Source organism: Hyposmocoma kahamanoa, unplaced genomic scaffold (genome assembly GCF_003589595.1).
Source record: "Hyposmocoma kahamanoa isolate Upper Pololo Valley unplaced genomic scaffold, ASM358959v1 175, whole genome shotgun sequence".
Taxonomy (NCBI): Eukaryota; Metazoa; Arthropoda; class Insecta; order Lepidoptera; family Cosmopterigidae; genus Hyposmocoma; species Hyposmocoma kahamanoa.
The window spans coordinates 722,113-747,790 of NW_020653685.1; the positions used below are offsets into that span (position 1 = coordinate 722,113).

The window sequence follows — 25,678 nt, forward strand, 5'->3', positions numbered from 1 at the left end:
ATTTAGATGGCGCTACGACTAAAAAGTCGTTGAAAAACCAAATACAAAGACACGACGCAAGCACATAGAAAAATTCGTGAGGTCCGCTGGTTCGTTCCGTGGCTTAATCGGTATAGCGTCTGCCACGGTAAGCTAAAAGACATCGGTTCGAATCCGGCCGGATCGAAGGAATTTTTTCTGAGTGTTCGATTTTTGTATTAATAATTAAAATGAATTTATTGTTTCTCAAAATATTCTCCGTTAGCGTTAATGCACTTTTTCATACGAATGAACCAATTTTGAAAACATTTATGCCACTTAAACGTGACAATCTCTGAAACATATTTTTCATACTCTTCGACAGCCTCTTCAGGTGATGAAAACCGTTGACCGCGTAACTGATTCTTAATTTTTGGAAATAAATAAAAGTCACAAGGTGCCAGGTCGGGACTGTACGAGGGATGGCTCCTAAGGTCAACGTTGTTCAATTTCAAAAATTCATTTGTCTGTCTGGCCGTTTGAAAACTGGCATTATTGTGGTGCAAGATGATACGGCGTTTACGGTTATTTTTAATAATGAAGTGATTTTATGTATATAATAGTGACTGGACATAGTCATGACTACGACTATACACATGTTTAATAATAATGTGCCACACAAACTAGGTACCATGAGTATTAGAGCAATGGAATTCATTCAGAAACATTATCCAGAACACCCAGACCATCAAAATAATCCATTTTCCAAAATTGGCCCTACCAACGATAAAACCCGAGACCTCCTCATCTAGAATTTACAGTGCAAAACGTTAGCTTACCGTGGGCGTCATTTAATAATGAATTTGCGTGTCTACCAACAATTTCATTATTAACAGGTTTCAAGCTTATAATATAAAGACATAAAAGCTATAATTGCTTAGAAGCATTATTGAAGTTTTATTGATTTGTATAATTCTTCTTTAAATGCCTCTCCACTACTGGAGGTCCGATCCACGGACAAACGAAATAATTGTTCTGCGCTCGTGACTTCGATCCTCTCCTTTTTACTTTTTACGTCTACTAGCGCATCTTTTGCCTTCAACCTTTCCTATCATTATAAGTTGAACCAGTACCTATCGTGTCGAAGCTCGTGACCAAGATATGTGATTTTGTGCGTCTTGATAGTCCGTATCAGCCGGTGTGAGGTGTTCAGTTCATGGTGTGTTTCATAATTGCCATGCATTAAATCCAAAGTTTTGTCCTTAATATCGAACTCCTTTAGGGAGAGTTTTAGGGGTCAGTATATCAATGCCATTTGGGATGTTTAAAATTGTAGTAAAGCAAAAACTTTATACAAAAGATTGATTTTTTTATATATGCCTATGTGTATTTGGATGACAAAAATCCAAAGCAGTTACTCATTTAGCAATTTCAGGTTGTTTCTATCAAAGATATTTGAAATAAATATTGCATGTGATACGCCTTTTGATATGCCTTTCGAGTGAGTATTTAATCAACGTAGCAATTTGGGGAGACGTCACACTTATTAATGCAGAATCGGCTTGAGCCGGTCAGTAAAACCTTCATGTCCAGCGAAAAAGGCATCCGCTTGGATTGCCGACGGGAAATCAAGTCTTTTTAGCTCGTTTTTAAATCGAAGTCATTGAACATCGTCATTTTACGTAACTGTCAACGTTAGTACTTGTGTCAACTACTTATAATACGTTTCGCCATTGAACACGCGTCTTAATGTTACGTTCGTGTTGCCATTAACATACACGAAGTTACATATCTCAAGAAAACCTATTCGCCGGAAATTCATCTAACATAGTATTAAATCCTCAACAGGTGTCTATAATGGTCGCTTTCGATCCTTGTACCGATCATTTAGTGGCATGTGTTGCTGACATTATGAACAGGTATTCGTGATTATATGCCTTAGTCCCGTGCAGTAATATGCGATTTTGTTTTAACAGGTGCTTTGTACTTTGGAATGTGAACTTGTAATACTAATTGACGTAAGAGTTCTACAAGGACCGGTACTGAACCCGTTGCTTTCCTACGTGCATGTAAACCCCTGTATTTGTACTATGTCTGGACTAAACCACAATGTTATACAACCTTAAAGTAGAATGCATTTTGTGTTACATTGTTTAACCGCGCTGTAGGATACTACGAAATATGTGGCTTATACTTTAGAAATACTCGTCCAATTAAAGTTCCAAAAGAATTTCAGAAAACTATATATAAACAATTAATTACCGAACATAATCACTTTCAGGATACAATAATTAATGCACAATGAAAATCTTGCATCACAGAGGGAACACGTTAATCTTTATAGGTTCCTGGCAGTTGCTATTACAGATAAAAGTAAACAAATATTACCATTACTTACTTTACTGAGCACGTTCGTAAGGTGCAACTGCTATGATAAAAATAATAAAAATCCACTCATGTTGTGAAATGGAATAAAGAGTAAATCTAGAAATATTAAAACAGCACTCACGAAATATCGGCATTTCTCGAGAACCTCGACTCTGGAGGAGAAGGTCTCGTTTGTGGCCTCGATCTCCAGCACGCGCTTCTTCAGGTCCAGATGGTTCTTCTGGATAAAGTACACGTAATCCACACCTACCATCTGCGGATAAAAGTTACCAGCTGTTACGTATTGCTCAATCCAATCTACCAATCGTGTTTGGACGTTGTTTCTCAAGCCTGTCTTGACCTGAGGCAGAGCTTAGGCCCTGGACATTATAAGCAGGCGATTGGTCGAGAGCGTTCCCGATTGAACTGTGTGCATACAACTTCTCATACGTGGTGAATAAAGAGACCAAACAAAATGAAATTTCCTATCCGACACCAACCTTCTTCAAGAGATAAGGAGCGTCAACGTTAAGCTGGCAGCGCCGTGTGGTGTTGCGCTGCGAGTCATCGGCGGACCAACTGTCCTCCGTGACCGAACAATCGACTACCACTGGGATCTGAGGGCAGCGAGGAAACCGTCTCTCGTATGCCTGTAACAAGATATATTTAAAGTTAATCTTAAGAAAAATGTCTGCTTAGCAAATCTACCTATTTTATAGACTTGGTATACTGCGTCTTCATCGTAAACCGTAACTAGACGAAAGAGCAAATAAAATCATACATGCACGCGTTCCCAGAATAATACTCTATCATCAAACCAGTTTAACCAGTACCAATATAATATTTAGAGTCAGTACTTATAATAAGAACTTTTATTGGTTTGTATAAAATCCGTTTACTGACTGGAAAGGCAGTGTCTCCTAAGGCGTAGGTTTACTTAGTTTAGGAGAATGAATTTGTATGTGCTTGTTTGAATGAGTAAAGATTTTATTTTTATTACTATCTACGCAAGTTCCATCCCACTGTTTGGCACCGGTATCCTTTATATAACCGCAAACAGGCAGTCAATCTTTTAGCAGCCTTATAGTCACATATACCGAATTTTACAGGATGCAAATCATCGATCTCTCAAGTGAGGCTAGCATCGCTCTTTAGTTGAAAACTTGTTTAATTTGTCCCTCAATCTCATTAAATCTTAAATTAATAGTTTACAGAAACGCGTCAATTAAGTTAAGACAGCTACTGTAATTATTCTGAAATGTAAAACGTCTCAAAGTGTTATAATTTATCGACGATTTCAAAACAACAAAAACATTTAATGCTTTGTCCTTCAAAGGTCGCAAAGATCGAATAATTATGTATATATTAATTCACCGATTAAAACAAATGAAACGTTTATTCATTTAAGCATTGTTTTATTGTCGCGCATTGTTCACGATTCAAGGTTTAATTTTCGTAACTGGGCTCAAGGACCATAATAGTTAGATTGCATACTCTCCTAACTTTGATCCGGGTTGCCCCTTAGGGTATTATTTAAGGGCGAGAAGTGACTCCATTATCGGCGCTTTGACCACTTTGTTGATTTACTATAATTTGAGTTCAAATTCAGTACTGGATTTTATGTCACTTCCAAATGTGATATAATGCATAGTTACTACGTCATCATCATCTGGAAGAAGTCTACCGTTAATTATAGTTCCTTTTTTGTCATTTCGATACCTTACCCAGTTAATATGAAGGAAATGTGATTGTGAAATCAACCTGCAAAATTTGTTACAATGCATTTTTTGCATTTCAATTAGTTTGTGCTTTAAGATACGGGTTTAAGAAAGTAAGGCGACGTTTTGGGAGTACCGTCCTTTGTACACAATGTTTTCCATCTCACTTAATGATGCTTAATTGAATTGAAATCGGATTTCATTAAAACCGTAAGGTAAACAGCGTCTACATAATTTAGAATTTCAAAGTCGCAAACTTCCAAATTAAGCTTTATAAACAATGTGAAACTTTTATTGGTACTTAATAAAATAAGCGTATAATCCTGCCGACAGATTACGCCGCTTTTGGCTTAAGAAGTAAATCGATGAAGATAACAACACTTTGAAATTTAACACTCGCAATAAGGACATAAAAATTCAATTGAAATTGAAAATACGTATTTGGGATTTAAGCAATTGGAATGAAACAGCAATTACGGCGTTATCCCAATACAGTAAACAAATAAGGCTAAGTCAAGAGAATCCGTAACCGAGGAGCGCATATGAAAGCATTGACGCGGGTTGATGGTAGACAACATTTTACGGGAGAGCCCAAAACACAAATCAAGGCCGCCTTTGAATTTTAAAGCAAAAAAGTAATAGTATTAGGTAAGGTAATCAACGAATATACAACGAACATATTGATGTCACAAAAATGATGCAAACTTTTATAGCTAGTATTACATATTCTATATCCTTATTAACTTTAAAATATTCATGTACATAAGAAAAGTTACCGTTAGCAGTTAGCAGCCAAAATCAAAACACAATATTAGCATTTGCTAGGTATTTGGTTTAGTAAAAACTTTATTATGCAATAGCATTAGAAAATTTGGATTAAAATTTGATTTTGTTTGAATAATAAAAGTAATAAAACGGCTAAGATTTACAGTATCAGTAGAGTTCCATTATCCACTAATTGCCAATTCAAATACCCAGTAACCAGCAAGTGTCAAATACTTAATATGTTTTGAATTGGTTAAAGTGACTAAAAAGATTTTTGGCTGACTAGACTAGACCTTACCAGGTTTTTAACATTTTGAAATAGTTGATGACTTGTACATTTTTTTAATTTGAATTTGAAGCGGATGTCGCCGCTATTAGGTGAGTGCTTACTATGTGTAGCATTCGTTTAAAAATGTTTTTTTTTAATTTGGTCCTCATTACGTTTTGCTTTAGAGCAGCAGGGAAAGATGATTTCCAGGATCAAAGGAAGTGAGCAAAAAGGTGTGAAGTGTGTATATGTAGGTATGATAAACATACAGCCACGGCAACTTAATTCTAACTTCCCGAAAATCAGGCTTCCTGTTTTGACCTAAAATTAACCCACACACAGTGCTATGCTGTCATTGACTTACAAATAAATGGACGACGGGTCTAATACGAAAACCACGAAAAAAATGTCCCAAGTCAACCTATTTAAACGTAGTGACATGTGAAGGAAAATGAAAAAGCTAAAACCTTGAATTTAAATTGTAATGTCATCGCAGTACTGTCTAATTTTGCTTGCTAAGACTACAGCGTGAATGACGCTCTGTATACGATTTTAACGCCCTATAAGTTCGGACACTTTTTAGCGCGGACCCGACGTCCATATAATTATAAGTCAATGTGTGCTGTAGATAGATTACGCCATGACATTTGATTCCTGTAACTAAATAAAAATAGAAATAGCGACAAACATTACTTTCAGATGCTAACGTCCGGAAAAGAGAAGCCAATAAAGCGCAGAGCGCGTACTCCGGAGATGGAATCGCCAGCAACGGATTGAAACGGAAATTTTCATACGCCAGCAGTTTGGTTCTAGATTCTATTTGGGTCGCGTTTTCAACTATAATGTCTGTACTTATTCACGCAAAAAGCATCAATTAAATTTGAAGCATACTTGATAGTGACTTATGTTTTCAAGTAAAATTTACGTCCATTTTCATAAAAATTCATGAAGATAAGCGGCTTATATTAAATTTAAATTTGTATTTTCTATTTGTTATCCTAATTTCTATACGCCATATAGTGTGACAGTGTTGTGTTGGTGAATAAATATTTGAATTAGAATTAGTCGGCTCAATGTCTCTGACCAGCGTTCAGATGTATAATTATTTTTAACTGAAATTTAATTATTGCGTTACAACTTATGATAACACGTCTAAGTTACTACTAGTTTCTCTTTTATTATCGTAGTTTCGTGTCATGAATAATGATACGATAACAATTCCATATCGTACTGTCGATCACGTCGCGTTAAACAACGTTCCAATGAAAATATGGTCATAATCCATCAAATAGTGTCATATTCAACTTTAACAAATACCTTCAGCTAAAGTTATCATTTATTTACATACACTGCGACCTTGCTGACACCAATTACAACTAATATCCGATAAAAATACCTTCCCAGCGTACGGTCATGGTGTAATTTGAATAAGTGGCTACTGGCAATTCATTAACTATGCATGCGACTAATCGACGATACCGCAGTCCATATCGACCACTTTTATTCCGTGGGTCACGTTAGCGAGGTAGATTTTTCCACGCACCGTTGTTTAATCGAGACGAATTCGTTGTAAATAATTTAACAATGAAAACGTCAACGTTACTAGCAGTAGAACACCTTGTGAAAGAGTTCGTCCAGGGTATTACTGCCACCTTACTTATTTCTGCCGCCAAGCAGTAATGTGAGCATTACTGCGTTCCGGTTTTTGAAGGATAAGGGTGCTGGTGAAATTACAGGCACACGGGACTTGTCAACTTATGTCTCAGGGTGACGGGCGAAGTGGCAGTGCCCCTCAAATCTTTTGCGATTTAAAGCTCTGAATGGCACTACAAACGGTTATGGACAGGCGTCTCTCTTACCATCAAGCGCACGACTTGTTCGTTCCTTAATATTATAAAAATTAGATGAAGTATGAACGACTATAGTCTGGCTTTTTTGTAGATGCAGTGGAATGACAGTTCATTACGTCGATAAATATTGTATGGACTATCGACACTAACACCCGTATTTATGAACAAAACAAAAATCGCACTTAAGAAAATTCTTAACTGAGATCGACTTGAGTGAAATTTTTGCTTAAGTGCGACTTGGTGTTGTTTCACGTTTATGAACATTTTTTCGCTCGCTCTTATCCAAGGTCAGTCTCAAGTTTTACTTTGAAGACATCAGCCAATGATAGTACTTGTTTTTTTATCAAAAATTAGAAAGCGGGACTCTTTTAAATTGTTTTGTAGTCTGTAGACTTTTGTTTGCCAGTTAATAAACAATTACCTTTGTCTTCAGCGGAAAGAATAAAAAAATCATCAAACTGTTTAGACCTCATTTGTTAGAAGTATTTAAGTTTCATAAATTAGTATTCATTTTTAATAGCCAATTTTAAAATATATTAATTAATTATTATGGCTGCACTTACACTAGCGGGAAAATGGTGTTTACGACTATTTCTTTGGAAAATCTGGAACATGAAGATGAAAATCAATGAAGATTAGGCTCAACTCACACTGGCACAGAGTCGAAGCGTCGCTACGCATCATTTTTCGCCTATAGTATATTCATCCCTATTTTCCCCAAATTAAGGTACACATTTGTGTTATGCAAATAATGTAGTCAAGCGTGGACGCGCGCGTTACTTGAGCGCAGTGAGGCGAGTGGACCACACTGTGATCCAGGCGCACTAATGCGAGCGTCGTCAGACGTTGTTGTTGAAAAACAGGACGCGACGCGACGCTTTCACTCTGCGCCAGTGTGAGTTGGACCTTAGAGTTATCTCTCTTTGTTTTATTGTATCACTTGTTGTAGCATTGCACTTTGAGAAAATGAGAAACCAAAACAAGTCGATAGCAGTAAACAAAACTGGTGTTTCTCTGTCTGGAGATGTTCCTTTGTAGCTACGTAACATAATTGGGTTCTTATAAACCTATAAATTTGATATTTATTTTTTCGGCATTGATATAAGGATTTATAGAAGTATTTTGACATTGTGAACTATTTAGAAGTGGTATCAAGAGGATTGGCCTTGTGGTGCAGTTTACCCCACAGTGGTACTTGAATCTTTTATAATATTCATAATTTCCTGCTTAATGAGAAGAACAGGTACACATCAAATTTTCATTCCTGTATCGGCTGAAAAACTGTTCGTCATCCAGTACTACCAAGACATTGCCAGGATCCCTCAGATATCTTTTAACTGCTCATACACCATGGTAATCATCCTCGTTCTCCCGATAATTAGCCATGAAGGCCTCGAAATCGTTCCTTTTAAAAATATTTTTAATACAAATTTATAACCAAATCAATAGGTAGGTAAATACGTAAAATGAAAAAAAAAATGTGAGAGCAACTCAAGAGAAATTCAAATGCAAATTCAAATTCATAATAATCTTTATTTCATAGGTGAGCATTATTACACTTGAAATCGTCACAATAGTTAAACTCTACCGCTCATTCGTAAGGCAAATTCTCCTGAGAAGAATGAGCAAGAAACTCTAGGGGTTGATCTTTGTAAATAACATTTACAATACATATTTTTTTATTTGAAACATCAGAGATCGAGACTACCTCCATGAGCTAAACGGGTTACTACCACGGATTTTTGTCATCCAAGTACGCAGAAGTTGTATAATATTATTAATAACCTTTAGTATAAAGTTTTTATTTCACTAAAAATGCAAATAACCAGTGATAAAAATGTTAAAATATTTCCAAGTCAGACTTAAGACAGCTAAAGACTAGTTTTATACAAGTACGACTTAACTCGATCTTGAGACAGAGTTAAGATTGAGCTGAGACGTAAAAATCGTTCATAAATACCAATTATTGACTTAAGTCGCACTTGAGACTTTTTTATGCTTAAGTCGGACTTATTTTTGTTCATAAATACGGGGGTGAATATTGGTTACGGTTATGCAATAAACAGCCGCACTAGTTTCATTTGAATCGTCATCGGCCCAATATTCGTCCAACTGCTGGGCATAGGTTCATTTGAATCGTCAATTTTTGTAACTTCTTACGTATAAAAACACACAGAGAAGATGTATTTTAAAGTTTGTCATTTTAATTCAATACAGATAATCAAAACCGCCTCTTCCTATTAAAATTTATATAAATAAATTATTTATTTATGTTTATTATACATGTATATTAAGTAGGTTTATGCTATATTATGTCTGTTTTATAACGTATAAATTAACCATCGAATTTCAAGGCTTGTGATTTTTTATTATTTTCGTTTTAAGTGTAGCACCAATCTTTCGTTTTTTTTTTGTTTGGCCCAGTGGTTGACTGGTAGAGAATGCCTTATGGCATTAAGTCCGCCAAGTACATTATTGAATTGTGCAAAAAGATTAAATAAATAAAAAATCATTTCGATATTAGTACCTTCGTTAAAGAAGGTAATAATGCAATTATTAATCATTACGTCACTTGCAAAATTCACAATATAGACAAAATTTTAACTTATTAGAAATGACGACAACGACCACAAAACTATTTAAAACTTTATGAAAACTGACAACCCTGCAAATGACATTTAATTCCGACTTCAAATAAGACAGATTATAAAATTGAACATATCGTTATTTCAATTTAATTTATTTTTTTCAATTTTTATTTATTTTTATTTATTTCAATGTAATAAAGTGACGAAGTCCGAAAAATAAATCATTTTTGGGAAACATAAATAAATTTAAAAAATTAACAATTTTCTAATATTTGGCACCACGCAAATGACATAAATATATACTTTTATATATTTATACGTAAATGCTTTTCAAATTTCTACACTTCAATATTGAAGCAACGATATGTATCAGTTCGTTATCATATAACCGATCGCCACCCACGTATTATTACAGAGAGGATTACGTCACAAGTTCCAGTTTTCTAACCGCGATATTTCAGAGCGGCTACGCGCTCTTTGGTCACAAGTGGCCTGGCAAACGGCAGTTTACAAGATTTAGGGATACACATTTCTGTCTACCCTCATCTCGACTTCTTGCGGCGTTACCATTGTCATTCTCTAAGTGAATTAAACCAATGTGCTCCAATAGTTCCGTTAACAGCATTTCCAAACTAGAAGTGATCTCAATTAGCTCTTCATAGACGTTAACTAATATTCTTATACCGAGTATTTTTGTGCTCTATGCACTTAGCCCTTCGCCATCTTCGTTTTTCGAGTTTATTTTTAATCTAGAGAAATTAATGTTCCATGGCGTTTTAACTCCCACGCGTCCTCCTACGCTTGCAATCTGCCCACGTTCTAGTGCGTATTGTTGCCTGCGCTAGTACAGCGATTTCCAAAGTTTCAAGATTTTTGAACTTCAGCAATTTGTTTCGAGTCTTTAAATAATGGGGAAAATTTGGGTTTTTTCGTTTGCTATCACCGAATTCGAAGAAACGTCACGCAAATAAGCAATTAGTACATATATATCAGATAAATAACTAACTAAGTACTCAAAACTTCCAGTTCGAATTCTTAAAACGGTGAGAAACTTAATAAGAAATCAGCAAGATTTGTTCTTTTTAACCGACACACCCGTGTCAAAGATGACATCCCAAATTCCCAACTTCAAGATAGTCCCGCCTCTTTTTTTAATTCATTTTCCCTAAGTCTCTCACTCGTTCAGAAATGTTACACTGCATCGATAACAATTCCAAAGTAAAACTTAATTAATACATTTAACCATAAATCTACCTTACACCGTCTTGCATTCTATATACTTTTCTTAGGTACATAAGCAGGTTTGAGCACTCATCACGATGATTGACAAAATGTAGAAACTTACTGGTCCTTCCGTTGTAACTCCTTGGTGGTGATGTGTACAGAATTTCAGTTTGAGATACGCTAATCTAGCCTAGACACCAATTAAGTTGTGCTGAAACGCGTGGGCGACTGAGCATTCAATGGAAGCGATGAAAGTAATTCGATATACCAATCGACGCCGACGAGGCAGTCAGCGTGTGCGAGAGATTTATGCGCATGAGATATACTCAAAGAAACAAAGATGTTTGTTACCTATCTCTGTTAATTCAAAGTGCCATTGTAGTCAGACTAATTTGTATCTTTGAAATTTCAATCGCATAATGTGGAAAGTATTATGTAGACAGATCAAATAAGGCGGTGTTAATTAAGTTTGGTTCAATATTAATCGTTTATTTAGAATTTTTTTACATCTCATGTCTCTGTAGCAGTAGAGCTCTCTTGTAAAAGAATTCGTTCAGGGAAGCACTGCAGCCATACATACTTCTGCCTCCAATCAGTAATGTCACGACCTCCTGAAGACCATTGCAGAGAGGAATGAGTGCCCAACAAAGCGGCACTTAACAAATATTATTAAGTCCTTGGTAGAGTACAAGTACTAACATCCTTTAAATCCGTACTAACATTATTTATGAATGGCTTTTAAACCCCACACTAGGGAAAATAGGTATCGCGGGTGCCAAAAGCACACACATAGACAACCACAAACTACACCAAAACTCCGAGAGAAATAAAAAATATTTCACCCGGCTCGGAAATCGAATTGTCTGTTAATAAAAGGATTAATATTAATGTGACCATTACTGCGTTCTGGTTTTGAAGAGTTAGGGGAGGTGCTGGTGAAATTACAGGCACATGGGACTTGGCAATCGTATGTCTCAGGGCGACGGGCAGTGGCTCTCAGATATTTGCGGTGATGGAGAGGCGAGTTGCTTAAACGCAGGCTCATGACTTGATTATCCCGTCGCCTGACGCCTTAAAACAACAAACCCAGAAACAACTGCATAGATACTTACAAACATTTGAGGTGTGTATGGAAACCTTATAAATTGGCATTGATGTAACCTCCAAAAGTTGGCGTCAGAGGTACTCACCTAAACGGATATAAAGATAACACCGCCGTTGGTATCGGATCGCAGGCACACGAAGCGCGATACGTTTTAGGACGTAATCTAATTTACCCGCATAATGCAACATGTGAACGACGTATACCGAGCACTTCAATAAAGTGGTTTGGTCCAAGTTAGAAGTAATAATGGCCGCTTTTGACGAGTCACATGACATATTTCATGACACATAATAAATTATGATCGTATGGCGTTACAACTGTTGTCAATACTGAAAATTAGTTATGTTTCCAAGATAAAATATCACGACTACTTTGGTCGTCTCTTTCTCTCTCTCCTCATCATTGCTATTCCCATCTCATGGCGGGATCTGCTTTTCTTGTGTTTTCCCTCCATTTTGCCAATCTCAACGAACCACGTCGGGTTTAAATATGGAAAATTGGTCTCTGTAAGCCTTTTCATATCGATTCTACTTCCACAACGCAAGTCTTAAGATGTCAGTCCACTTTCATATTAAAATTAAACTCCCCGTTCAGCCACGAAATAGACAATAAACACATCAAGGCTTCTGAACGTTGTGACGCGTATAGCTAATGACGTCAATGCTGGCCCCGTGATCAAGCGATACGCTCATTAACATACATTATAGATCAAGTCGTGGTCAAGTATTGTATGTAGAACTAATAAAGGAAGAACAACATCTCACGTTGAAACTGGTAGTCTCGTTGACAACAAAGGCATTTGCGTTAATCTAATATTGAAGATTATTTAAATCTTATTTTATTTAATACATTTTCTGTTCATCGTAATATTTTTTCTAAAAAAATAAAGCAAACCTTATACCACTGCAATACGGTCGACCTTTTTTGGTTCTCCAAAAAAAGTTTATCGTTCGTCGTCTTGCAGCCCTTCAACTATTGCCGTTAGCTGACAGCATATTGCAAAATATTTCAATTATAAAATTAAAACGTCATAACCACCAATTGTGTATTATAACAAGCGACGGGACGAATAAGTCGTGCCACTTACCACTAGGCAGTGGTAAGCGACCTATCCATGCCAGTAGCGGTTCCACTCAGAGTCTTCAACCACGAATATCTAAAAGGCACTGCCATTCTTCCCGACACCCTGAGATATAAGTAAACAAGTCCCATGTTTACATTACTACTTGGCGGCAGAAATAGGTAAGATAAGATGGCAGTAAAAATACAATATTCTTTGATAACATTTTAGAAGGGACGACAGAAGAAAAGAGAGGCAGAGGAAAACCAAGACAAAGCTATTTCGTATCAGGAACTTAAAATTAGGACTCTGAACAGAAATTATTGGCGATTATTCCGAAGACGTCCATTTATCGCGCTCAAGGTTTCATTTTTAATATAAAAGTTTTACTTCGTTTCTTCCCTGAAGTATCGATAAAGTTGACTATTCAGACGTACAGTCGATTTTAATGCTCAAATATTCAAGGTAACTTCAAAGTCTATAAGTCCACGTGACTGTCAGAAACGAACGAGCGAAATTGTCCAATTTCAGCAATCTAATCCGACTATTGGGTAATGTTCAACGTAGGTATTGATTTGGTTTGAGTGCTCCCAGCGGGACGCCCTTCGGTAGAATGCAGGCTTGATATTGTTAAGTACACTTTCCCGTCTACCAATATTCAGCTTGTTGAAACTAATAATGGTCTCAGTGAAGTGGTTTCTTTAACGAAATTGTTTGGTTAATGAACTACCTACTGTTGTTATGTGAATTTATTTGCAGATCAGAGATATCGCTAAGGCCCTGGTTAGAATCCAATTACTTTTTATTTTTATAGAAAACAAAAGCTATAAATAAATAGCTGTATGCAAAAACTATTCGTGCGAACGGTGTAGGTATATCAACGACATAAGGATGGAATGTTAAGGATTTCATAATCTATGAAATTCCATTTAGATACTCATTACACTTAGGCCAAGCTACAGTGGACTCCTTTAAAAGTGGTTTCTGATATAAACAATTTAAGTCAAACCTCAAATTTGTATCCAAAACTTTTTCTTAGCTGTCACCATAGGACAACCGAGATTATTGCCGGGATATGAAAATTTTACGCTCGAGAGGCAGTGCCGTCTCAGTCCACAATCTCTTTTACAGAGGTTTACGTTACTTTATACACGAGCTAAAAATGGGTGGAAATGTGTAAAAGTTTTTTATCGCTTCAGGGAGACATAATTCCACAGTGACACAGAGGAAGAAAAACATATGTACCCTTACAATAAATTCTGTATATAGGCGTGATATCCTTGTGCTCGTAAGCCTCTAAGACCTCTAAGATCTTAGTAGTGTTGTAACTGTCTTCAAGATCAACGATCACATCATTCGAGAGTAGTCAGAATTTCCGGCTGTTAATGAAGAAATCCTTTTAAGTCCTAACCAATGAAAAGTCTTGGTCACTTGCGACAGGTAGTAGCAGTGAGGGTCCTTGTGAAAGGGTTTGTCCAGGGAAGTACTGCAGCCATATGAATTTCTGACCCCAAGCAGTAATGTGTAATGTAAGCATTACTAATTTCCGGTTTTAAAGGGTAAGAGCGCTAGTATAACTACAGGAACACTGGACTTACGCCTCAAGGTGACTGGCGCAATAGAAGTAGCCCTCAGGTCTTTGCGATTTCAATCTCTGAGCGAACTGTAACTGTTGTGGATAGGCGTGTCGTCTACCACTAGGCATACGACTTATTTAACCCGTCACTTGAAGACATAATAAAAAGATGGTATGATCCGAAATGCAGAAGTTTCAAGAAGAGTTTCATGTTTCTCAAACATCTCGACATTTGGGTGCCATTGTAGTCAACAACACAGTTCAAACAAATGTCGAGGCTATGTTAATACGAGACTTAGGGTCGTATTCTAGAACTCTACTCAATGCTCAAGTCAGGATTTGAGTATGGTTTAAAGCACTCGAAAGCATACTCAACTCCCTGCCATTAAGGTCGTATTTCCAGTGCTTATGTTTCCAGTGCAATCCTGAGTTGAGCAGTAAGTAGAGTTCTAGAATACGACCCTTAGAAACTGTTTATTGATAAGAAGGGGTGTTTCCTAATAGCGCCATGTTGAATTATATAACAGAATTATGAAACATATATAGGTATACATTTGATGACGGTTTTCATGGCGTCGCCATCTCAGAGATCCCGCGTTCGATCCTCGGCCGGGTCAATGTATAAAACTAACTTTTCTATATTGTCTCAGGTCTGCGTGTTTATGGTACCGTTGTTTGCTATTTCCATAACACAAGTGCTTTAGTTCTTACTTTGGGATCAACAACAGTATGTAGAGTAACGTCTGTGATGTCATCTAATATTTACTACATTTATTGATTCATATTTTTCCATTTATACTAACTTAAATCTCTTCAGTTTGTGTATCGACAATCCAACATATTATTATGTAAAATATTCCTTACTATGTTATACAATTAAACTAGATTTCCTTTGCAATAAAAAATATGTACACGTGCTGCGATTTTATCGGAAAAATCCGATAATTAAGGAATACCAGAATCCGATTAGCTGTTGCAATATCGATTTCATATCCGGTCGCGGAGGTCGCCTCGCGTTTAGTTCATCGAATGCGAATCGAGGCGATAGCTGATTGGCTATAGCACAATTAAACGTGACCAGAATATTTCTTTTGTTTTAACAACCAAATAAAGAACAGAGACATTTCTTTCAGCGCTGTCCAGCGATGTCGACGCAAATGTTGAAACGTTAATAATCGCCAGAGATGGGTATAGGCGTCATTACATACCTTAAATTAAAATTCAAATATATTTTTATTTTATAAGTAAGTGAATTACAGTTGAAATCATTACATTGATTAAGCTCTACTGCTCCTTCATAAGGCAGATTCCACTGAGAATAACGAGTAACAAACTCTTTCCCTTTTTATCACAATATAAAACACTTAAAATATTTATTCGAATATTATATTCGAGATCGAAAACATTTAGAAGTAATACATATAATACGAATCGCATCGGCGGAAGCGGGGGTCTCTCGTTCACCGATATCCGTTCGAAACAATTAGGGCGCGTTCATATTAGCCGCTGTTAGACGCGCTGCAGCAGCTCTGCAGCCGCGCAGCTACTGTCACTTTTCATACAATTTCTAGAAGCGCTGCAACCGCAGCGGCCGCGCGACAATCGCGCTGCACTAATTATTCCTGTTCTTTCCTCTTTCATATAGTCTTGTTTCTTTTTACTTTCTTCCTTGGTTGTAATTTACGAAGTATGAGGTGGTATGTATTGTATTTAGCAAATATTTATAAGCCAGCTTTTGCTGACACCCCGTTGCCTAAAAGAGACTGCTATCTAAGGATAAGACTGCCTGTTATAACCTGCATTTTGTGTTTTGTTTCCTTTTGTATTTGTTCTTGTGAGCAATAAAGAAAGAAAATAATATGGCCCAAAGCGCGAAAATGAGTTTTGATGACATGTTGTAAGAACAAAATTTCTTAATTTCACGTTTTAATAGATTAACATATGTTACGCAAGGAAAGCGCAAGAAGATTTTTTTTATTTAAATATAAATTTGTTAGTTTGCCTATGAAACAACACTATTTATAGAGCACCGGCACATTTCGGCAACAGTCAAAACTGTAATTGAATATTAAAGATAAGCAAAATTAGCATATCACGAGATGTACATAGCTGATGGGTATATTTACGAAAGCAGAGATTGAGATCGGTTTTTTTTTTCAATGAACAAGTTATTGGTGAATGTATTATGTTTTGTAAGAAGTCCTGGAACAAAAATTGTTGTTTATGAGGTTAGTGATATAGTGCTGCGAAGTCGTTAGTGTTTTACAAATAACCTGTATATTTTGTAGTCTTGGCTCTCCTTTGTTTAACCGACTTTAAAAAAAGGAGGAGATTCTCAATTCGACTGTATGTTTTTATTTATGTATGTTACGCGATAACTCCGGTATTTGTGAACCGATTTGCATGATTCTTTTTTTGTTGGGAACAGGGTCACACAGTGGTCCCATTTAATTTTGAAGAAAATCATCCACCTCCAAGAGTCGCTGTTCACGCATGAAGATTCATTTTTATAAATAGTGCCTAAATTTTATTATAAGGAGCAATTATTTCAATGGTTGATTTTGCTATTCTTCAATTCAAAGAGTTTTTCTCTCTCAATATACTTTGAGTTGTGAGATCCGATTTTTATTATCTCCTGTGTCAACTCCCGTATAGTGGCGAACTAGGGGATGAATCCGGGTTTGCGCGCTTTCCGGTGTAACCGATTTCAGTAAAACTTGGCAAATAGATGTAATTCCACGTACTTTTCAGGTCGGTTTTTTTAGTACTCTGTACTGAGATTATGGTTCTCACGGTTAATCTTCATTTTCACAGCAAAAGATGGCGATGCAAACACATTATTATCGTTAAGCATACACGTGCCAAATTTGACTAAACAAATGAAACTTTAAAAACGACGTTGCACAGAGCAGTTGTGAATTTTAATGTTTTTGCGAAAACAAATGTAGATAAAGTGGTAAAACGATTTTCTACGCGTGTAATTTCCAATCATTATCAGCCACTGGCTGACGTCTGTTACTTGTGATCCCGAGACGAAAGCGAATGTGCGCTTGAATAGATGAGAAGTCCGTTGTCTGATTATCTCAATGGTTGTGAAGAAAATACGGGCAAATTAAAATTTATTTTGGAGCTGCGAAATAACATTATACCGTAAGATACTATACAACGTACTAACGCACAAACGAACGAAAGAACGAACGCACACGCAGGCACTTCTATTAACATAACAATCGATTTAGTTCAGTTAAGTTGCCGCTAGATGGCGTTGAACCATATTTGTGCATTTTCTAAAACGCGCTATTAAGTTAGTTAAATATCGCACTACAAAGGAAGTCGCCGACTTCACACTTTTACAGAAGGAAGACGCAGCAAATGCACCGACCACGCGTCCCAGCGCCCGCTGGGTCAGCTGTTTTACCGGAACAACGTAATCTTAAGTCAATCGCTTTGGTTCCAACTTTGAACAATTTATTATCACCTATTAAGAGAAATTGTATGTATTAACTGTCAAATGACCTACAATGTAATGAACTTGCTACATAGGAACATTTTATTCGTTTAATCTAAGTATTTTGGCAATAATTTGAAATGGATGATATTAAGCGTTGTGGTGTGAAAGATAATTATATAATCGCTTATACTGGAACGCTTACGCTGCCTTGAGGCACTCGGATAAATATTCCATCTCGCAATAGTTCAGTAAATAATTAATGTCCCAAAGCGAAGGTCTAACCCAAACAACATTGTTGCATTAAACTGCGACCCAGACACCCCTCAGCCCACTTCAGTTGTTCAATTATTAAACATAATTTGGAATGATTACCCGAGAATAACCTTATTTGTTGTTCTACGTGTTTGGATAGAATTACGGATATTTAGTTCGTGAAAGTTTGACAAAGTTAACAGATGGTTTTATACACTGAATCTATTTATAGAGCTTTATATTCTATAGTGTCCTTTATTTGTTTTACCAAACCAAGTGACGAACGAACGAAGTGGTAAGCGACACGCGGATCAGAAACAATTTAGAAAAACATTCTGAAATTGAACCGGAGTTTTTTGAAGCAATTTTACGACCTCCGTGGTCGAGTGTGTCGCCATCTCTGAGATTAATGTAGAAAGTAATTTTTAACCAACTCCAAAAAAGGAGGAGGTTTTCAATTCGACAGTGTTTTTTTGTATGTGTTACGCGAAAACTCCGGTATTTGTGAACCGATTCTGATAATTCTTTTTTGTTGGAAAGAGGGTACCTCAGAAGTGGTCCCATTTAAGTTTGAAAATGTTCCACCTATATGGGTGGCATACTAGGGGATGAATGACTTTTGAGGTCGGTTTTTTTAGTACTTTGTACTGATATTATTCTATATTGTCCTTGGCCTTTTTTCCCCAAAAAGAAAACGGCATGTCAGGTATGGGATTCGTACCCAACGCTCCCTCTCGAGAACCAGAACTTGAACCTGCCGCCTTACACCACTCGGCCAACGTGACTATAGTAATCGATAGCGAAATTACCCAACATACCTATGTATGGTAAGTCCTTTTGTTCCATATATGTCACCATATCGTATTTACATTTATTATTACGCGTAAGTAGGCTATGAATTTATGATTTTGGAGTTCTGTTTTTGATCTTTTGGTTTACTGCAGAGGCTATAAACTTTTATTTTTACGTATGGTAATTTTATATTATTTTTTACATGCACTAACTGAACTCTATCGTATTATTTATTTTGTTATAAACTCTAGTCTATACTAAATGTACTGACCTCCAAACTGTATATATTTAAAGCTAGACTGAATAGGTCAATGCTTATTCACTCTAGACAAACTTAGCATCATTGTATTCACAGGTTCCTTTGCCGGTATTTTCGGCGCCATCTTGTTTTTTTTTATTCGGATTTTTGGTAATAGATACAAATAAAAAAACATTCAAATAAGAAACCTAGTTTGGGAAGACAATGGAGAAACCAATTGAAAAACTAATATCGAAGAAACCCAAAGACTAGATGAAGACAAAAAGCTCAACATACGGCGAAATTGAGGCTAAGCGTTGGTCTAACTTATAAAAAAAATCGTATTTTTTTATATTACCCTTCGCCCTACTTATACGTTTAAACAAAATTAAGAAGAGAATGTTTAAAACTAACTGTATTGTTTGTCTAACGTTACCTTAGCAATGACTTTCTGTTTCATTATATCCTTTTACAATTTTGGCCCCATTTGTATTATTCCACTTTTATTGCGGTCATCGTTACGTTTCTTAGAGTCAAACAACTTTAATGAGAGCGAAATCTTTGGACTTGTAAACTTCATTAAAACGGCTTCAGAGTGGAAAATCAGTTACCTTGTTTTACAAAGCGCCAGTCAGTCAGTGTTCCAAATTCATACGAAATTAACTCAACTAACCTTCCTTTAAAATGTTCCTGACCAGTCTCTATAACTCCATTTTAACTACCAGACTAAAATGCTTTATTAAAATTAAACATTTGTAAACAGCAAAGGACTAATAATCATTATTATTTTGATCACACTACTATCGCTTGTGATCTAAAAGAAAACACTAAAAGCAATAAGGATATATCGGTACGTACAAATGGACGCAGAGACATAATAAATAAACAAGGAAAATGTACTCAGTAAACCTGAGAAGGAAAATGGTCGAATGGAGCCACATGATAGCGATCAAAGTAAGGACAAACAAGAAAAAAGAAAGACGAGAATATAATATATCGTGGTACTTATACGATAGCGTCGGTACGACCGGACTGTAGTCTAAACTCTCTAATTGGAAGACACCCGTACCCAACAGTGTGATGTATGACGTCTTCAGGCTTAGATCATTTAAAATCAAACCGAACACGAAGCTAATTAAATCAAAACAAACGTGTACTCTATAATTAAACATGTTCGTTAATTAAGGTTTTGTTCAATTCAGGTTGTTTTGTTCCATAAATGAAATTGCTTCCTTCAACATTACATTAGAACAAGGTAGAATTACATAAATACATTACAATAGGGTAGGCGGGATTATAAGTCTCCACCTGCTACGCCCTTCATCGTCAACCCCTTATACATCCACTGTAGAGCACGGGTCTCCTCTAAGGAGATGGTTTAGGTCAGAGTCAGCCACACTGGTAATTTGCAGGTTGGAAACTTCACACGTAGTCCAAAGGCTGTGAACGTTTTTTGACATGCTTGTTTCATCATGATGTACTCCTAGAGACTCACAAATGTACATAACTTAGAAATTAAAGTCATAGGTATATGTCACCACAGGGACTTATTCGACTGGGCAACCCCACCGACGAAATTCTCTTCGCACACATGTTTCGCTTCATCCACTCAAAACAGCCACTTCATATGTCTTCAATATTTTACTTGGTCTCCTTTAAGGTCATCCTCAAGCTTTTTCCCGCGTTTCTTTGCCAAGTTCCACGTTTTCTTCCACGTTCTTTTTCCCGCGCTGTATAAATGTGTGACATTATTTTATTAGCATTCCCTTTTCTATCAGTTACTCCATCATCTTTCATATCACAACGCTCTCTTATTAGAACGTTCCTCATTGCCTCTACAACTTCCGTTCATCACGCATACTGCGCACCTTACTTCTACTTCTGCCATACCTTAATTACCTTACATCATGATGGGGGACCAATACGCCTCGATAAAAAGTCAGACGAGCTTGTTTTGACACGTTCTGGCTTCCCCGTAAAGGCGCACAAAGCTCCATTTATCACATTTACGGCTTTCACTCTCCATTCATTATCACCTTTGCACCTACCATATCTTGGTAATAGACCCACGTCCATAAATTATTTCATTACTTATGGTAAAATCGTTCTTCAGAAAAACAGCGCATATTAAAATAATATGCCTAAAAAAGTTGCTATCGTACCATTTAAGATACGATATTATCTATCAGAGCTCATCAAGAGTTGCTAAATATTTAACCTTTAACTCCTATATCGGTCATGTTATGTTTACGCCGCGAATTTGGAACAACTGGTGCACGACCTCCTTATCAATTGTTGTGATGTCACTACGAATACTATTATAAGATTGTGAAAGTTCCAAAGCATGTGTTGTTGACCTCTGCTACAGAATATCTAGAGGTATTCGAAACAAGGGAACAATTTGCGATATTTTGGTAGATTTTCGAAAAACCTGTACAGATTTGCAAATCGCCATCATTTCAGCGGAAATGACACGCTTCTCGCTTCTAGCAAAGTCCAGCAAAAATTTTGTAAGTCTGCCAATGTCATCCAGAATATTAAAAACAATCTCCAGATCTCTATTGTTATAAATTCCATCCTTCCATTATACGAAACTAGCTTTCACCCAAAACTTCTCATGCTTGTGCAATGTCCATGGAAGAACAATAAAATTGCATTGAAGCAATTCTGATAACTCTTAGCTTCAGATTCAAAGGAATTCCAAACGATAGCCCAGTAAACAGTTATCATAGGCCCGTGACCTGAACAATGCGCAACATTCATAATGAGAGTTCCATTCATAGTTATGCCTGTTACGCTGCCGTCCTTCCATTATACGTTACGTCTTTTCGGCGCAAACAATAATGCTAGCAGCTATTACTGCATTTAGAAGCTGGACTCTACCGAACTCTCGGTCTGAAATGTTTAAAACGCTACTCATGTTGGTGGCAAGCAATGGTAACTAATCGATGTAATATGAAGGCTAAATTGCATGCATTCGTTTAGTGTAGTCGAACGCAGATAGATGGCATTACTAGGATTCTGCGTTGCGCTATCGATGGGTTCACACATTGAGTTAACAAGTTGATTCATTTTTTGTGTAACACAAGTTTTACAACCTTGGGAGTCTTATTACCCGCCTAGAACCAGGAAGTAATAAACCTGGACACGCAGAGGGGCCGATTATTGCAATCCCAGCACCACTAAGTAGTTTTAAATGTGTGATAAACTTACGTAAGTATCCACAATATCATCAATCTGATTATTTTCTTGTACACATTGAAAATTTATTGATATGATAGCTGCGAGATTCCCGAGGCTAAGCGAAAATTCTCCGGAACACGAGCGACCCGTCTTTTCGCTCGTATCTAGTTTGTACGTTACACAATTTGACATAAAGTTAATTATGCTATGTTTACAAAAATTCGGTTCCGCGGCAATATGTATATTGAGCCTTAATATATTTTTGAAATTATATAATTACAAAGTTTAATAATTGAAAAGTAACGTACACACTCATAGCCCTGCACTAGGGAAACCCTGCATCGCGGATGCCATGGACACACTCATAAACAAACCACAAATTACACCCAAACTCACGAGAGAAATAAATGTAGACCATGCAAAGATTTTCTCCGGCCCGGAAATCGAATCCGGGACCTCTGCGAAACCGACCAGTATGGTAACCGTTTAGTTAAATGGACACACGCATGGCCACAATTGGCGATCCTAAAGATAGTTCCTCATGGCACATGTCCTTAAGTGGCAATACCGACTTGCCGTCAGTTGTATTGTCCGATGATTTGTCGATTTGTTTGCGTTTAAAAAGGTAATATCACCACTGTCCTTATTATAACAGCAGCCGGTTATCTCCGCGTGCAGATTGCGTGTTGAAGAATAAACACGTTTTGTATCACCAACTTACATATGCTGATCGGAAAATTTCAAACAATATCGCAACCATTATATTATTATAGTGGTCTCTTGTAGGCATATTAACTCTTTAGATCTGAGCACATATATCTACTCTGTATACGATCAATCTCGACTTCGCAAATAGCGTTCTACGCTATTTCATATCATTAATTATCATGATCAGTATAACGACGAAGTCAGGTAAGGAGGCTGTATATACCGCCTGGACCAAAGGTCACTACAAAATATTTTATAAACTTATTAGTGTAACCTTTTTTGTTAGAAATTCTAAATATAAATTTGTTCTTACCGCCTTTTTTACATGTTTTGTTGTCTATCTTATATTATGTTCTTCTTGCGCAAAGGGTATAAAAGCAGATTTAATAAAATATGAGTTTATTGTGCAGTGATGTGTTTTGAGGTCAGTTCTAAATGAACTCAATGAAAAAGAATCAGACAAAAAGACGTTAAAGATGTTTTGGCTTCTTATCTAAACAATATTTCATTTATATTAAGTCTCTACATACTTCAATCATATTTCAGTTTACAAATTCGTATAATAAAGCTACAATATCATATTATGTCACAAATGCTTTTATCACATGAAAGTCCTAAAAACAATACGAACTGTATAAAACCAATTACGTATATGTGATATTTTATATTTCCATTTCGGCTTTTCGGCAAAGTTGTCAACTAATTTCGGTCGAAGAATCTTTAAAACTCTCTCCTGAGAAGTTGTAATTCTGAAACTATGGCCTTATTTCAATAATCACAAACAAATTATTAAAAAGATATAATTATGATGACCCACTGAGGGACTTAGTGATGTTGATCCAGACAACACTATTTTTAACCGACTTCAACAAAAAGAGGAAGTTCTCAATTCGATGTGTGTTTCGCGATAACTATGTAAAGACCCGATTTTGGTGATTCTTTTTTTGTTGGAAAGTGGGTACCTCAGTGGTGGTCCCATTTAAATTTGAAGAAATTTTTCCCCTCTGAGTGGCAAACTAGGGGTTGAATCCGGTTTCGCGCACTTTCCGGTAACCGATTTCAATCAAACTTAGCAAATAGATGTTGTTTCAGGAACTTTTGAGGTCGGGTTTTTTAGTACTCTGTAATGATTCTTTCATCAAAATTTTCTTAAGATATTTATATAATATGATTCTACATAAGCAAGATTAAAAAAATAAAATTTTTTTACTCCTCTTCGTGCATTGCCTTTAACTCCTTTCCTTCCCGAAGTATGAAACCTTGTTTCATTTTTGTGTGGTGTTCCCTGGGAAGTGCCAGAGACAAGTTCAAATAATCCGATACGAGGTCAAAGGCTTGTTTTGTAGAAAAATAAAAAAATAACATAATCGTAAAGATAACTGTTTCCTGCGCATGATCCGTTTAAAACATCAACAAATGAAACTAAAGTCCTTGACACTTCAACGGATTGTAGTGGCTTCTAGACACGATAGAACAAGAAAATGTATAATAGCCCTCGAAGGACCATGTTACCGCCTGAAGGTGAGGATCTGGACGAGTCGAAAGAAATGTGATTTTTAAGTTTATAGAATGTCACAGTGTTTTATTACCATGAGATTCAATTATTTTTTGTGCCATTACTTTGTACATACACTTTGTACACAAAGATCGAACACGTTAAAAATTCATTCGACCCGCTGACTTCGAACCAGCACCTTCGGGCAATCCGTGTCAGATGCTCTGCCAATTAAGGCACGAAACGAACCAGCAGACCTTATGAATTTTTCTATTTCATCATCTGTGAGAAATTTATTTCTTCACTTTGAGATGTACCTACCATCGTTGACTAAGAATTATGATTTGGTTAAATGTACTATATAACAGTTTACAGAGAACGCGTTCAAGCCAAAAGACCCAATACTCTCCCTTAACGAAGAGATGCTCAGGACAACGAATACAAACATGGTTTGCTATGCCAAGTTGTATGATGAATAATGTACTGTTTACATATAACGTAGATGTACAAACGGCAAACGCAAACTGGTACAATCGCATGCTGCAGTCGGTTCCAACCGGTCAATCACGTTTAAATTATAATCATGCGATAACAGTGCCTAATAGTCTGTTTTTAGGCCGCAATACTTTGATTCAGGGTCTAATTTTGCTGCTTGTTTTTATGATATCAAACAAAAACGCTTGTAGTAGGCTGTGAAACGAAAACGGATCAAATACATTCATGTGCCAAGTTTTTTTCACTGCTTCTTTGCAATAGAAACATATAACTAAATGGAAATAAGTGTGAGAGTGAGTTTTGGATGGATTTTACCGTTCTCGGTGGCTCCACTTTTATCATTTTTTAGACTTCTAGTGACTGGACGAACAAGTCGTATGCCTAATAAAAAAAGCGACACGCTTAATCAGCGTCTGTTTCGACCGAGATAGGCATATTGCTGAGTCGTATCCTTTTCCTCGCTTGAGCCACTACGCACACTTACTAACTTAAATTAATAAGTCACTTATTGTTTTCTTTTTAGTTGTAAATTTTAGATATGTGTGTGTAGTGTTTCAAATTCAGTGAATAAATTTCTTTCTTTCT

General features: G+C 36.5%; 1 protein-coding gene across 1 annotated transcript in view; it reads right to left on the bottom strand.

The window, feature by feature from the left end:
• LOC113225806 (protein real-time) overlaps positions 1–25,678 on the bottom strand; it is a 91,334-nt gene that overhangs the window by 39,732 nt on the left and 25,924 nt on the right. The window contains exons 2-3 of the mRNA XM_026458246.1: positions 2,826–2,975; positions 2,413–2,599 (exon numbers count right to left, since the gene is read on the bottom strand). Of these exons, the coding sequence (XP_026314031.1) occupies positions 2,413–2,599; positions 2,826–2,975 (337 nt within the window). The remainder of the gene's footprint in view (positions 1–2,412; positions 2,600–2,825; positions 2,976–25,678) is intronic.